General features: G+C 45.6%; 2 protein-coding genes across 8 annotated transcripts in view; both read right to left on the bottom strand.

Annotated features, from left to right (window-relative positions):
• ank2a (ankyrin 2a, neuronal) overlaps positions 1-12,984 on the bottom strand; it is a 100,117-nt gene that overhangs the window by 13,552 nt on the left and 73,581 nt on the right. The gene's annotated exons all lie outside the window — the stretch shown is intronic.
• Positions 7,171-11,211, bottom strand: LOC119484734. Its single transcript, XM_037763796.1, has 2 exons — positions 9,474-11,211; positions 7,171-8,393 (listed from the first exon to the last, which is right to left on the bottom strand). The coding sequence occupies exons 1-2, from the start codon at positions 9,901-9,903 to the stop codon at positions 7,909-7,911; spliced, it is 915 nt and encodes a 304-aa protein (XP_037619724.1). The 5' UTR covers positions 9,904-11,211; the 3' UTR covers positions 7,171-7,908.

Below are 12,984 nucleotides of genomic sequence, written 5' to 3'. Positions count from 1 at the left end.
AGTGAATCTGGCGAATCTGGTCTGTTGTCGTCAAATAATTCCTGGAGACAAAATCCGGAATAGTCAACATCTGACAGTGATGAAAGAGGTGATACTGGTCTACTTTCAGAGTACTGTAAGTAATAGTTACAATGTTGACTCTTAATCTGGCCAAATGTGATGTGAGGAGACAAAGAATGCTGCTCAACTGATGCCACAGATTCTGGGGAGGATGCTCTAAAGTCTGCCAACCAGTCCCGTAGGAGCGAAAAGTCAAAATCTGAAGACACGGACTCCGGGGACAACGCCCTGCTACTAAATAACTTATCAAGTTCAAAGTCTGATAAAACTGACTGAGGGGACTCTGGTCTGGTCTCGTCAAACAGGGTCTCCAGACATAAATCAGTATCTTCCCAGTCAGAACATGTTGATTGTGGTGTAAACGACCTGTGCCTTGACAATTCCACATGGTAACCGATATGGGGAGATCTGAACTGAGGAACAGGTGAGTCAGGAGAAAGGGGCCTATGTTGACTTTGAGATGCCATGGATTCTGGGGAGGATGCTCTAAAGTCTGCCAACCAGTCCCGTAGGAGGGAAAAGTCAAAATCAGAAGACACGGATTCCGGGGACAACGCCCTGCTACTAAATAGCTTATCAAGTTCAAAGTCTGATAAAACTGACTGAGGGGACTCTGGCCTTGTCTCGTCATACTCAACATCTGACAGTGTTGAAAGAGGTGATACTGGTCTACTTTCAGAGTACTGTAAGTAATAGTTACAATGTTGACTCTTAATCTGGCCAAATGTGATGTGATGAGACAAAGAATGCTGCTCAACTGATGCCACAGATTCTGGGGATGATGCTCTAAAGTCTGCCAACCAGTCCCGTAGGAGCGAAAAGTCAAAATTGGAAGACACGGATTCCGGGGACAACGCCCTGCTACTAAATAACTTATCAAGTTCAAAGTCTGATAGAACTGACTGAGGGGATCCTGGTCTGATCTCGTCAAACAGGGTCTCCAGACACAAATCAGTATCTTCCCAGTCTGAAAATGTTGATTGTGGTGTAAACGACCTGTTCCTTGACAATTCCACATTGTAAGTATTAAGGGGAGATATGAACTGAGGAACAGGTGAGTCAGGAGAGAGGGGCCTACTTTCACTTTGAGACGCCACTGACTCAGGAGACTGCGGTCTTAACTTGGTGATCCAGTCCTCTATGAAGGAGTAAGTGCACTCCTTGTCTGACGACACTGATGGAGGCCAAATAGATATAAACTCAAATGGTTTGCAGGCCAACGAAGATTCTGCTTGTCTTTCATGTGTTACGCCCCGCACAACATCTGCATATGTAAAAGGTCTTGCTGCGGACAGTGGTGGGGATGCAGATACAGTTACGCTTGTGTGTTTAGCATCAACCCGTAAAGTAAGTGAATCTGGCGAATCTGGTCTGTTGTCAGTCAAATAATTCCTGGAGACAAAATCCGGAATAGTCAACATCTGACAGTGTTGAAAGAGGTGATACTGGTCTACTTTCAGAGTACTGTAAGTAATAGTTACAATGTTGACTCTTAATCTGGCCAAATGTCATGCAAGGAGACAAAAGACGCTGCTCAACTGATGCTACAGACTCTGGGGAGGATGCTCTAAAGTCTGCCAACCAGTCCCGTAGGAGCGAAAAGTCAAAATCTGAAGACACGGACTCCGGGGACAATGCCCTGCTACTAAATAACTTATCAAGTTCAAAGTCTGATAAAACTGACTGAGGGGACTCTGGCCTCGTCTCGTCAAACAGGGTCTCCAGACACAAATCAGTATCTTCCCAGTCTGAAAATGTTGATTGTGGTGTAAACGACCTGTGCCTTGACAATTCCACATGGTAACCGATATGGGGAGATCTGAACTGAGGAACAGGTGAGTCAGGAGAAAGGGGCCTGTGTTGACTTTGAGATGCCATGGATTCTGGGGAGGATGCTCTAAAGTCTGCCAACCAGTCCTGTAGGAGCGAAAAGTCAAAATCAGAAGACACGGATTCCGGGGACAACGCCCTGCTACTAAATAGCTTATCAAGTTCAAAGTCTGATAGAACTGACTGAGGGGATTCTGGTCTGATCTCGTCAAACAGGGTCTCCAGACACAAATCAGTATCTTCCCAGTCTGAAAATGCTGATTGTGGTGTAAACGACCTGTTCCTTGACAATTCCACATTGTAAGCAATAAGGGGAGATATGAACTGAGGAACAGGTGAGTCAGGAGAGAGGGGCCTACTTTCACTTTGAGATGCCACTGACTCAGGAGACTGCGGTCTTAACTTGGTGATCCAGTCCTCTATGAAGGAGTAAGTGCACTCCTTGTCTGACGACACTGATGGAGGCCAAATAGATATAAACTGAAACTGGTTTGGAGACCAACAAAGATTCTGCTTGTCTTTCATGTGTTACGCCCCGCACAACATCTGCATATGTAAAAGGTCTTGCTGCGGACAGTGGTGGGGATGCAGATACAGTTACGCTTGTGTGTTTAGCATCAACCCGTAAAGTAAGTGAATCTGGCGAATCTGGTCTGTTGTCGTCAAATAATTCCTGGAGACAAAATCCGGAATAGTCAACATCTGACAGTGATGAAAGAGGTGATACTGGTCTACTTTCAGAGTACTGTAAGTAATAGTTACAATGTTGACTCTTAATCTGGCCAAATGTGATGTGAGGAGACAAAGAATGCTGCTCAACTGATGCCTACAGACTTCTGGGGAGGATGCTCTAAAGTCTGCCAACCAGTCCCGTAGGAGCGAAAAGTCAAAATCTGAAGACACGGACTCCGGGGACAACGCCCTGCTACTAAATAACTTATCAAGTTCAAAGTCTGATAAAACTGACTGAGGGGACTCTGGCCTCGTCTCGTCAAACAGGGTCTCCAGACACAAATCAGTATCTTCCCAGTCTGAAAATGTTGATTGTGGTGTAAACGACCTGTGCCTTGACAATTCCACATGGTAACCGATATGGGGAGATCTGAACTGAGGAACAGGTGAGTCAGGAGAAAGGGGCCTATGTTGACTTTGAGATGCCATGGATTCTGGGGAGGATGCTCTAAAGTCTGCCAACCAGTCCTGTAGGAGCGAAAAGTCAAAATCAGAAGACACGGATTCCGGGGACAACGCCCTGCTACTAAATAGCTTATCAAGTTCAAAGTCTGATAGAACTGACTGAGGGGATTCTGGTCTGATCTCGTCAAACAGGGTCTCCAGACACAAATCAGTATCTTCCCAGTCTGAAAATGCTGATTGTGGTGTAAACGACCTGTTCCTTGACAATTCCACATTGTAAGCAATAAGGGGAGATATGAACTGAGGAACAGGTGAGTCAGGAGAGAGGGGCCTACTTTCACTTTGAGATGCCACTGACTCAGGAGACTGCGGTCTTAACTTGGTGATCCAGTCCTCTATGAAGGAGTAAGTGCACTTCTTGTCTGACGACACTGATGGAGGCCAAATAGATATAAACTGAACTGGTTTGGAGACCAACAAAGATTCTGCTTGTCTTTCATGTGTTACGCCCCGCACAACATCTGCATATGTAAAAGGTCTTGCTGCGGACAGTGGTGGGGATGCAGATACAGTTACGCTTGTGTGTTTAGCATCAACCCGTAAAGTAAGTGAATCTGGCGAATCTGGTCTGTTGTCGTCAAATAATTCCTGGAGACAAAATCCGGAATAGTCAACATCTGACAGTGATGAAAGAGGTGATACTGGTCTACTTTCAGAGTACTGTAAGTAATAGTTACAATGTTGACTCTTAATCTGGCCAAATGTGATGTGAGGAGACAAAGAATGCTGCTCAACTGATGCCACAGATTCTGGGGAGGATGCTCTAAAGTCTGCCAACCAGTCCCGTAGGAGCGAAAAGTCAAAATCTGAAGACACGGACTCCGGGGACAACGCCCTGCTACTAAATAACTTATCAAGTTCAAAGTCTGATAAAACTGACTGAGGGGACTCTGGTCTGGTCTCGTCAATCAGGGTCTCCAGACATAAATCAGTATCTTCCCAGTCCGAACATGTTGATTGTGGTGTAAAAGACCTGTGCCTTGACAATTCCACATGGTAACCGATATGGGGAGATCTGAACTGAGGAACAGGTGAGTCAGGAGAAAGGGGCCTATGTTGACTTTGAGATGCCATGGATTCTGGGGAGGATGCTCTAAAGTCTGCCAACCAGTCCCGTAGGAGCGAAAAGTCAAAATCAGAAGACACGGATTCCGGGGACAACGCCCTGCTACTAAATAGCTTATCAAGTTCAAAGTCTGATAAAACTGACTGAGGGGACTCTGGCCTCGTCTCGTCATACTCAACATCTGACAGTGTTGAAATAGGTGATACTGGTCTACTTTCAGAGTACTGTAAGTAATAGTTACAATGTTGACTCTTAATCTGGCCAAATGTGATGTGATGAGACAAAGAATGCTGCTCAACTGATGCCACAGATTCTGGGGAGGATGCTCTAAAGTCTGCCAACCAGTCCCGTAGGAGCGAAAAGTCAAAATCGGAAGACACGGATTCCGGGGACAACGCCCTGCTACTAAACAGCTTATCAAGTTCAAAGTCTGATAGAACTGACTGAGGGGATCCTGGTCTGATCTCATCAAACAGGGTCTCCAGACACAAATCAGTATCTTCCCAGTCTGAAAATGTTGATTGTGGTGTAAACGACCTGTTCCTTGACAATTCCACATTGTAAGCAATAAGGGGAGATATGAACTGAGGAACAGGTGAGTCAGGAGAGAGGGGCCTACTTTCACTTTGAGACGCCACTGACTCAGGAGACTGCGGTCTTAACTTGGTGATCCAATCCTCTATGAAGGAGTAAGTGCACTCCTTGTCTGACGACACTGATGGAGGCCAAATAGATATAAACTCAAATGGTTTGCAGGCCAACGAAGATTCTGCTTGTCTTTCATGTGTTACGCCCCGCACAACATCTGCATATGTAAAAGGTCTTGCTGCGGACAGTGGTGGGGATGCAGATACAGTTACGCTTGTGTGTTTAGCATCAACCCGTAAAGTAAGTGAATCTGGCGAATCTGGTCTGTTGTCGTCAAATAATTCCTGGAGACAAAATCCGGAATAGTCAACATCTGACAGTGTTGAAAGAGGTGATACTGGTCTACTTTCAGAGTACTGTAAGTAATAGTTACAATGTTGACTCTTAATCTGGCCAAATGTCATGCAAGGAGACAAAAGACGCTGCTCAACTGATGCTACAGACTCTGGGGAGGATGCTCTAAAGTCTGCCAACCAGTCCCGTAGGAGCGAAAAGTCAAAATCTGAAGACACGGACTCCGGGGACAACGCCCTGCTACTAAATAACTTATCAAGTTCAAAGTCTGATAAAACTGACTGAGGGGACTCTGGCCTCGTCTCGTCAAACAGGGTCTCCAGACACAAATCAGTATCTTCCCAGTCTGAAAATGTTGATTGTGGTGTAAACGACCTGTGCCTTGACAATTCCACATGGTAACCGATATGGGGAGATCTGAACTGAGGAACAGGTGAGTCAGGAGAGAGGGGCCTACTTTCACTTTGAGACGCCATGGATTCTGGGGAGGATGCTCTAAAGTCTGCCAACCAGTCCCGTAGGAGCGAAAAGTCAAAATCAGAAGACACGGATTCCGGGGACAACGCCCTGCTACTAAATAGCTTATCAAGTTCAAAGTCTGATAAAACTGACTGAGGGGACTCTGGCCTCGTCTCGTCATACTCAACATCTGACAGTGTTGAAAGAGGTGATACTGGTCTACTTTCAGAGTACTGTAAGTAATAGTTACAATGTTGACTCTTAATCTGGCCAAATGTGATGTGAGGAGACAAAGAATGCTGCTCAACTGATGCTACAGATTCTGGGGAGGATGCTCTAAAGTCTGCCAACCAGTCCCGTAGGAGCGAAAAGTCAAAATCTGAAGACACGGACTCCGGGGACAACGCCCTGCTACTAAATAACTTATCAAGTTCAAAGTCTGATAAAACTGACTGAGGGGACTCTGGTCTGGTCTCGTCAAACAGGGTCTCCAGACATAAATCAGTATCTTCCCAGTCTGAAAATGTTGATTGTGGTGTAAAAGACCTGTGCCTTGACAATTCCACATGGTAACCGATATGGGGAGATCTGAACTGAGGAACAGGTGAGTCAGGAGAGAGGGGCCTACTTTCACTTTGAGATGCCATGGATTCTGGGGAGGATGCTCTAAAGTCTGCCAACCAGTCCCGTAGGAGCGAAAAGTCAAAATCAGAAGACACGGATTCCGGGGACAACGCCCTGCTACTAAATAGCTTATCAAGTTCAAAGTCTGATAAAACTGACTGAGGGGACTCTGGCCTCGTCTCGTCATACTCAACATCTGACAGTGTTGAAATAGGTGATACTGGTCTACTTTCAGAGTACTGTAAGTAATAGTTACAATGTTGACTCTTAATCTGGCCAAATGTGATGTGATGAGACAAAGAATGCTGCTCAACTGATGCCACAGATTCTGGGGAGGATGCTCTAAAGTCTGCCAACCAGTCCCGTAGGAGCGAAAAGTCAAAATCGGAAGACACGGATTCCGGGGACAACGCCCTGCTACTAAACAGCTTATCAAGTTCAAAGTCTGATAGAACTGACTGAGGGGATTCTGGTCTGATCTCATCAAACAGGGTCTCCAGACACAAATCAGTATCTTCCCAGTCTGAAAATGTTGATTGTGGTGTAAAAGACCTGTGCCTTGACAATTCCACATTGTAAGCAATAAGGGGAGATATGAACTGAGGAACAGGTGAGTCAGGAGAGAGGGGCCTACTTTCACTTTGAGACGCCACTGACTCAGGAGACTGCGGTCTTAACTTGGTGATCCAGTCCTCTATGAAGGAGTAAGTGCACTCCTTGTCTGACGACACTGATGGAGGCCAAATAGATATAAACTCAAATGGTTTGCAGGCCAACGAAGATTCTGCTTGTCTTTCATGTGTTACGCCCCGCACAACATCTGCATATGTAAAAGGTCTTGCTGCGGACAGTGGTGGGGATGCAGATACAGTTACGCTTGTGTGTTTAGCATCAACCCGTAAAGTAAGTGAATCTGGCGAATCTGGTCTGTTGTCAGTCAAATAATTCCTGGAGACAAAATCCGGAATACTCAACATCTGACAGTGTTGAAAGTGGTGATACTGGTCTACTTTCAGAGTACTGTAAGTAATAGTTACAATGTTGACTCTTAATCTGGCCAAATGTCATGCAAGGAGACAAAAGACGCTGCTCAACTGATGCTACAGACTCTGGGGAGGATGCTCTAAAGTCTGCCAACCAGTCCCGTAGGAGCGAAAAGTCAAAATCTGAAGACACGGACTCCGGGGACAATGCCCTGCTACTAAATAACTTATCAAGTTCAAAGTCTGATAAAACTGACTGAGGGGACTCTGGCCTCGTCTCGTCAAACAGGGTCTCCAGACACAAATCAGTATCTTCCCAGTCTGAAAATGTTGATTGTGGTGTAAACGACCTGTGCCTTGACAATTCCACATGGTAACCGATATGGGGAGATCTGAACTGAGGAACAGGTGAGTCAGGAGAGAGGGGCCTACTTTCACTTTGAGATGCCATGGATTCTGGGGAGGATGCTCTAAAGTCTGCCAACCAGTCCCGTAGGAGCGAAAAGTCAAAATCAGAAGACACGGATTCCGGGGACAACGCCCTGCTACTAAATAGCTTATCAAGTTCAAAGTCTGATAAAACTGACTGAGGGGACTCTGGCCTCGTCTCGTCATACTCAACATCTGACAGTGTTGAAAGAGGTGATACTGGTCTACTTTCAGAGTACTGTAAGTAATAGTTACAATGTTGACTCTTAATCTGGCCAAATGTGATGTGAGGAGACAAAGAATGCTGCTCAACTGATGCTACAGATTCTGGGGAGGATGCTCTAAAGTCTGCCAACCAGTCCCGTAGGAGCGAAAAGTCAAAATCTGAAGACACGGACTCCGGGGACAACGCCCTGCTACTAAATAACTTATCAAGTTCAAAGTCTGATAAAACTGACTGAGGGGACTCTGGTCTGGTCTCGTCAAACAGGGTCTCCAGACATAAATCAGTATCTTCCCAGTCTGAAAATGTTGATTGTGGTGTAAAAGACCTGTGCCTTGACAATTCCACATGGTAACCGATATGGGGAGATCTGAACTGAGGAACAGGTGAGTCAGGAGAGAGGGGCCTACTTTCACTTTGAGATGCCATGGATTCTGGGGAGGATGCTCTAAAGTCTGCCAACCAGTCCCGTAGGAGCGAAAAGTCAAAATCAGAAGACACGGATTCCGGGGACAACGCCCTGCTACTAAATAGCTTATCAAGTTCAAAGTCTGATAAAACTGACTGAGGGGACTCTGGCCTCGTCTCGTCATACTCAACATCTGACAGTGTTGAAAGAGGTGATACTGGTCTACTTTCAGAGTACTGTAAGTAATAGTTACAATGTTGACTCTTAATCTGGCCAAATGTGATGTGATGAGACAAAGAATGCTGCTCAACTGATGCCACAGATTCTGGGGATGATGCTCTAAAGTCTGCCAACCAGTCCCGTAGGAGCGAAAAGTCAAAATCGGAAGACACGGATTCCGGGGACAACGCCCTGCTACTAAACAGCTTATCAAGTTCAAAGTCTGATAGAACTGACTGAGGGGATTCTGGTCTGATCTCGTCAAACAGGGTCTCCAGACACAAATCAGTATCTTCCCAGTCTGAAAATGTTGATTGTGGTGTAAACGACCTGTTCCTTGACAATTCCACATTGTAAGCAATAAGGGGAGATATGAACTGAGGAACAGGTGAGTCAGGAGAGAGGGGCCTACTTTCACTTTGAGACGCCACTGACTCAGGAGACTGCTGTCTTAACTTGGTGATCCAGTCCTCTATGAAGGAGTAAGTGCACTCCTTGTCTGACGACACTGATGGAGGCCAAATAGATATAAACTCAAATGGTTTGCAGGCCAACGAAGATTCTGCTTGTTTTTCATGTGTTATGCCCCGCACAACATCTGCATATGTAAAAGGTCTTGCTGCGGACAGTGGTGGGGATGCAGATACAGTTACGCTTGTGTGTTTAGCATCAACCCGTAAAGTAAGTGAATCTGGCGAATCTGGTCTGTTGTCATCAAATAATTCCTGGAGACAAAATCCGGAATACTCAACATCTGACAGTGTTGAAAGAGGTGATACTGGTCTACTTTCAGAGTACTGTAAGTAATAGTTACAATGTTGACTCTTAATCTGGCCAAATGTCATGCAAGGAGACAAAAGACGCTGCTCAACTGATGCTACAGACTCTGGGGAGGATGCTCTAAAGTCTGCCAACCAGTCCCGTAGGAGCGAAAAGTCAAAATCTGAAGACACGGACTCCGGGGACAATGCCCTGCTACTAAATAACTTATCAAGTTCAAAGTCTGATAAAACTGACTGAGGGGACTCTGGCCTCGTCTCGTCAAACAGGGTCTCCAGACACAAATCAGTATCTTCCCAGTCTGAAAATATTGATTGTGGTGTAAACGACCTGTGCCTTGACAATTCCACATTGTAAGCATTAAGGGGAGATATGAACTGAGGAACAGGTGAGTCAGGAGAGAGGGGCCTACTTTCACTTTGAGATGCCATGGATTCTGGGGAGGATGCTCTAAAGTCTGCCAACCAGTCCCGTAGGAGCGAAAAGTCAAAATCAGAAGACACGGATTCCGGGGACAACGCCCTGCTACTAAATAGCTTATCAAGTTCAAAGTCTGATAGAACTGACTGAGGGGATTCTGGTCTGATCTCGTCAAACAGGGTCTCCAGACACAAATCAGTATCTTCCCAGTCTGAAAATGCTGATTGTGGTGTAAACGACCTGTTCCTTGACAATTCCACATTGTAAGCAATAAGGGGAGATATGAACTGAGGAACAGGTGAGTCAGGAGAGAGGGGCCTACTTTCACTTTGAGATGCCACTGACTCAGGAGACTGCGGTCTTAACTTGGTGATCCAGTCCTCTATGAAGGAGTAAGTGCACTCCTTGTCTGACGACACTGATGGAGGCCAAATAGATATAAACTGAACTGGTTTGGAGACCAACAAAGATTCTGCTTGTCTTTCATGTGTTACGCCCCGCACAACATCTGCATATGTAAAAGGTCTTGCTGCGGACAGTGGTGGGGATGCAGATACAGTTACGCTTGTGTGTTTAGCATCAACCCGTAAAGTAAGTGAATCTGGCGAATCTGGTCTGTTGTCGTCAAATAATTCCTGGAGACAAAATCCGGAATAGTCAACATCTGACAGTGATGAAAGAGGTGATACTGGTCTACTTTCAGAGTACTGTAAGTAATAGTTACAATGTTGACTCTTAATCTGGCCAAATGTGATGTGAGGAGACAAAGAATGCTGCTCAACTGATGCCACAGATTCTGGGGAGGATGCTCTAAAGTCTGCCAACCAGTCCCGTAGGAGCGAAAAGTCAAAATCTGAAGACACGGACTCCGGGGACAACGCCCTGCTACTAAATAACTTATCAAGTTCAAAGTCTGATAAAACTGACTGAGGGGACTCTGGTCTGGTCTCGTCAATCAGGGTCTCCAGACATAAATCAGTATCTTCCCAGTCCGAACATGTTGATTGTGGTGTAAAAGACCTGTGCCTTGACAATTCCACATGGTAACCGATATGGGGAGATCTGAACTGAGGAACAGGTGAGTCAGGAGAAAGGGGCCTATGTTGACTTTGAGATGCCATGGATTCTGGGGAGGATGCTCTAAAGTCTGCCAACCAGTCCCGTAGGAGCGAAAAGTCAAAATCAGAAGACACGGATTCCGGGGACAACGCCCTGCTACTAAATAGCTTATCAAGTTCAAAGTCTGATAAAACTGACTGAGGGGACTCTGGCCTCGTCTCGTCATACTCAACATCTGACAGTGTTGAAATAGGTGATACTGGTCTACTTTCAGAGTACTGTAAGTAATAGTTACAATGTTGACTCTTAATCTGGCCAAATGTGATGTGATGAGACAAAGAATGCTGCTCAACTGATGCCACAGATTCTGGGGAGGATGCTCTAAAGTCTGCCAACCAGTCCCGTAGGAGCGAAAAGTCAAAATCGGAAGACACGGATTCCGGGGACAACGCCCTGCTACTAAACAGCTTATCAAGTTCAAAGTCTGATAGAACTGACTGAGGGGATCCTGGTCTGATCTCATCAAACAGGGTCTCCAGACACAAATCAGTATCTTCCCAGTCTGAAAATGTTGATTGTGGTGTAAACGACCTGTTCCTTGACAATTCCACATTGTAAGCAATAAGGGGAGATATGAACTGAGGAACAGGTGAGTCAGGAGAGAGGGGCCTACTTTCACTTTGAGACGCCACTGACTCAGGAGACTGCTGTCTTAACTTGGTGATCCAGTCCTCTATGAAGGAGTAAGTGCACTCCTTGTCTGACGACACTGATGGAGGCCAAATAGATATAAACTCAAATGGTTTGCAGGCCAACGAAGATTCTGCTTGTTTTCATGTGTTATGCCCCGCACAACATCTGCATATGTAAAAGGTCTTGCTGCGGACAGTGGTGGGGATGCAGATACAGTTACGCTTGTGTGTTTAGCATCAACCCGTAAAGTAAGTGAATCTGGCGAATCTGGTCTGTTGTCATCAAATAATTCCTGGAGACAAAATCCGGAATACTCAACATCTGACAGTGTTGAAAGAGGTGATACTGGTCTACTTTCAGAGTACTGTAAGTAATAGTTACAATGTTGACTCTTAATCTGGCCAAATGTCATGCAAGGAGACAAAAGACGCTGCTCAACTGATGCTACAGACTCTGGGGAGGATGCTCTAAAGTCTGCCAACCAGTCCCGTAGGAGCGAAAAGTCAAAATCTGAAGACACGGACTCCGGGGACAATGCCCTGCTACTAAATAACTTATCAAGTTCAAAGTCTGATAAAACTGACTGAGGGGACTCTGGCCTCGTCTCGTCAAACAGGGTCTCCAGACACAAATCAGTATCTTCCCAGTCTGAAAATATTGATTGTGGTGTAAACGACCTGTGTCCTTGACAATTCCACATTGTAAGCATTAAGGGGAGATATGAACTGAGGAACAGGTGAGTCAGGAGAGAGGGGCCTACTTTCACTTTGAGATGCCATGGATTCTGGGGAGGATGCTCTAAAGTCTGCCAACCAGTCCCGTAGGAGCGAAAAGTCAAAATCAGAAGACACGGATTCCGGGGACAACGCCCTGCTACTAAATAGCTTATCAAGTTCAAAGTCTGATAGAAACTGACTGAGGGGATTCTGGTCTGATCTCGTCAAACAGGGTCTCCAGACACAAATCAGTATCTTCCCAGTCTGAAAATGCTGATTGTGGTGTAAACGACCTGTTCCTTGACAATTCCACATTGTAAGCAATAAGGGGAGATATGAACTGAGGAACAGGTGAGTCAGGAGAGAGGGGCCTACTTTCACTTTGAGATGCCACTGACTCAGGAGACTGCGGTCTTAACTTGGTGATCCAGTCCTCTATGAAGGAGTAAGTGCACTCCTTGTCTGACGACACTGATGGAGGCCAAATAGATATAAACTGAACTGGTTTGGAGACCAACAAAGATTCTGCTTGTCTTTCATGTGTTACGCCCCGCACAACATCTGCATATGTAAAAGGTCTTGCTGCGGACAGTGGTGGGGATGCAGATACAGTTACGCTTGTGTGTTTAGCATCAACCCGTAAAGTAAGTGAATCTGGCGAATCTGGTCTGTTGTCGTCAAATAATTCCTGGAGACAAAATCCGGAATAGTCAACATCTGACAGTGATGAAAGAGGTGATACTGGTCTACTTTCAGAGTACTGTAAGTAATAGTTACAATGTTGACTCTTAATCTGGCCAAATGTGATGTGAGGAGACAAAGAATGCTGCTCAACTGATGCCACAGATTCTGGGGAGGATGCTCTAAAGTCTGCC

Source organism: Sebastes umbrosus, chromosome 3 (genome assembly GCF_015220745.1).
Source record: "Sebastes umbrosus isolate fSebUmb1 chromosome 3, fSebUmb1.pri, whole genome shotgun sequence".
Lineage (NCBI taxonomy): Eukaryota > Metazoa > Chordata > Actinopteri > Perciformes > Sebastidae > Sebastes > Sebastes umbrosus.
The sequence above is the reverse complement of the archived record's forward strand: the minus strand, read 5'-3'. Positions and strand labels throughout refer to the sequence as shown.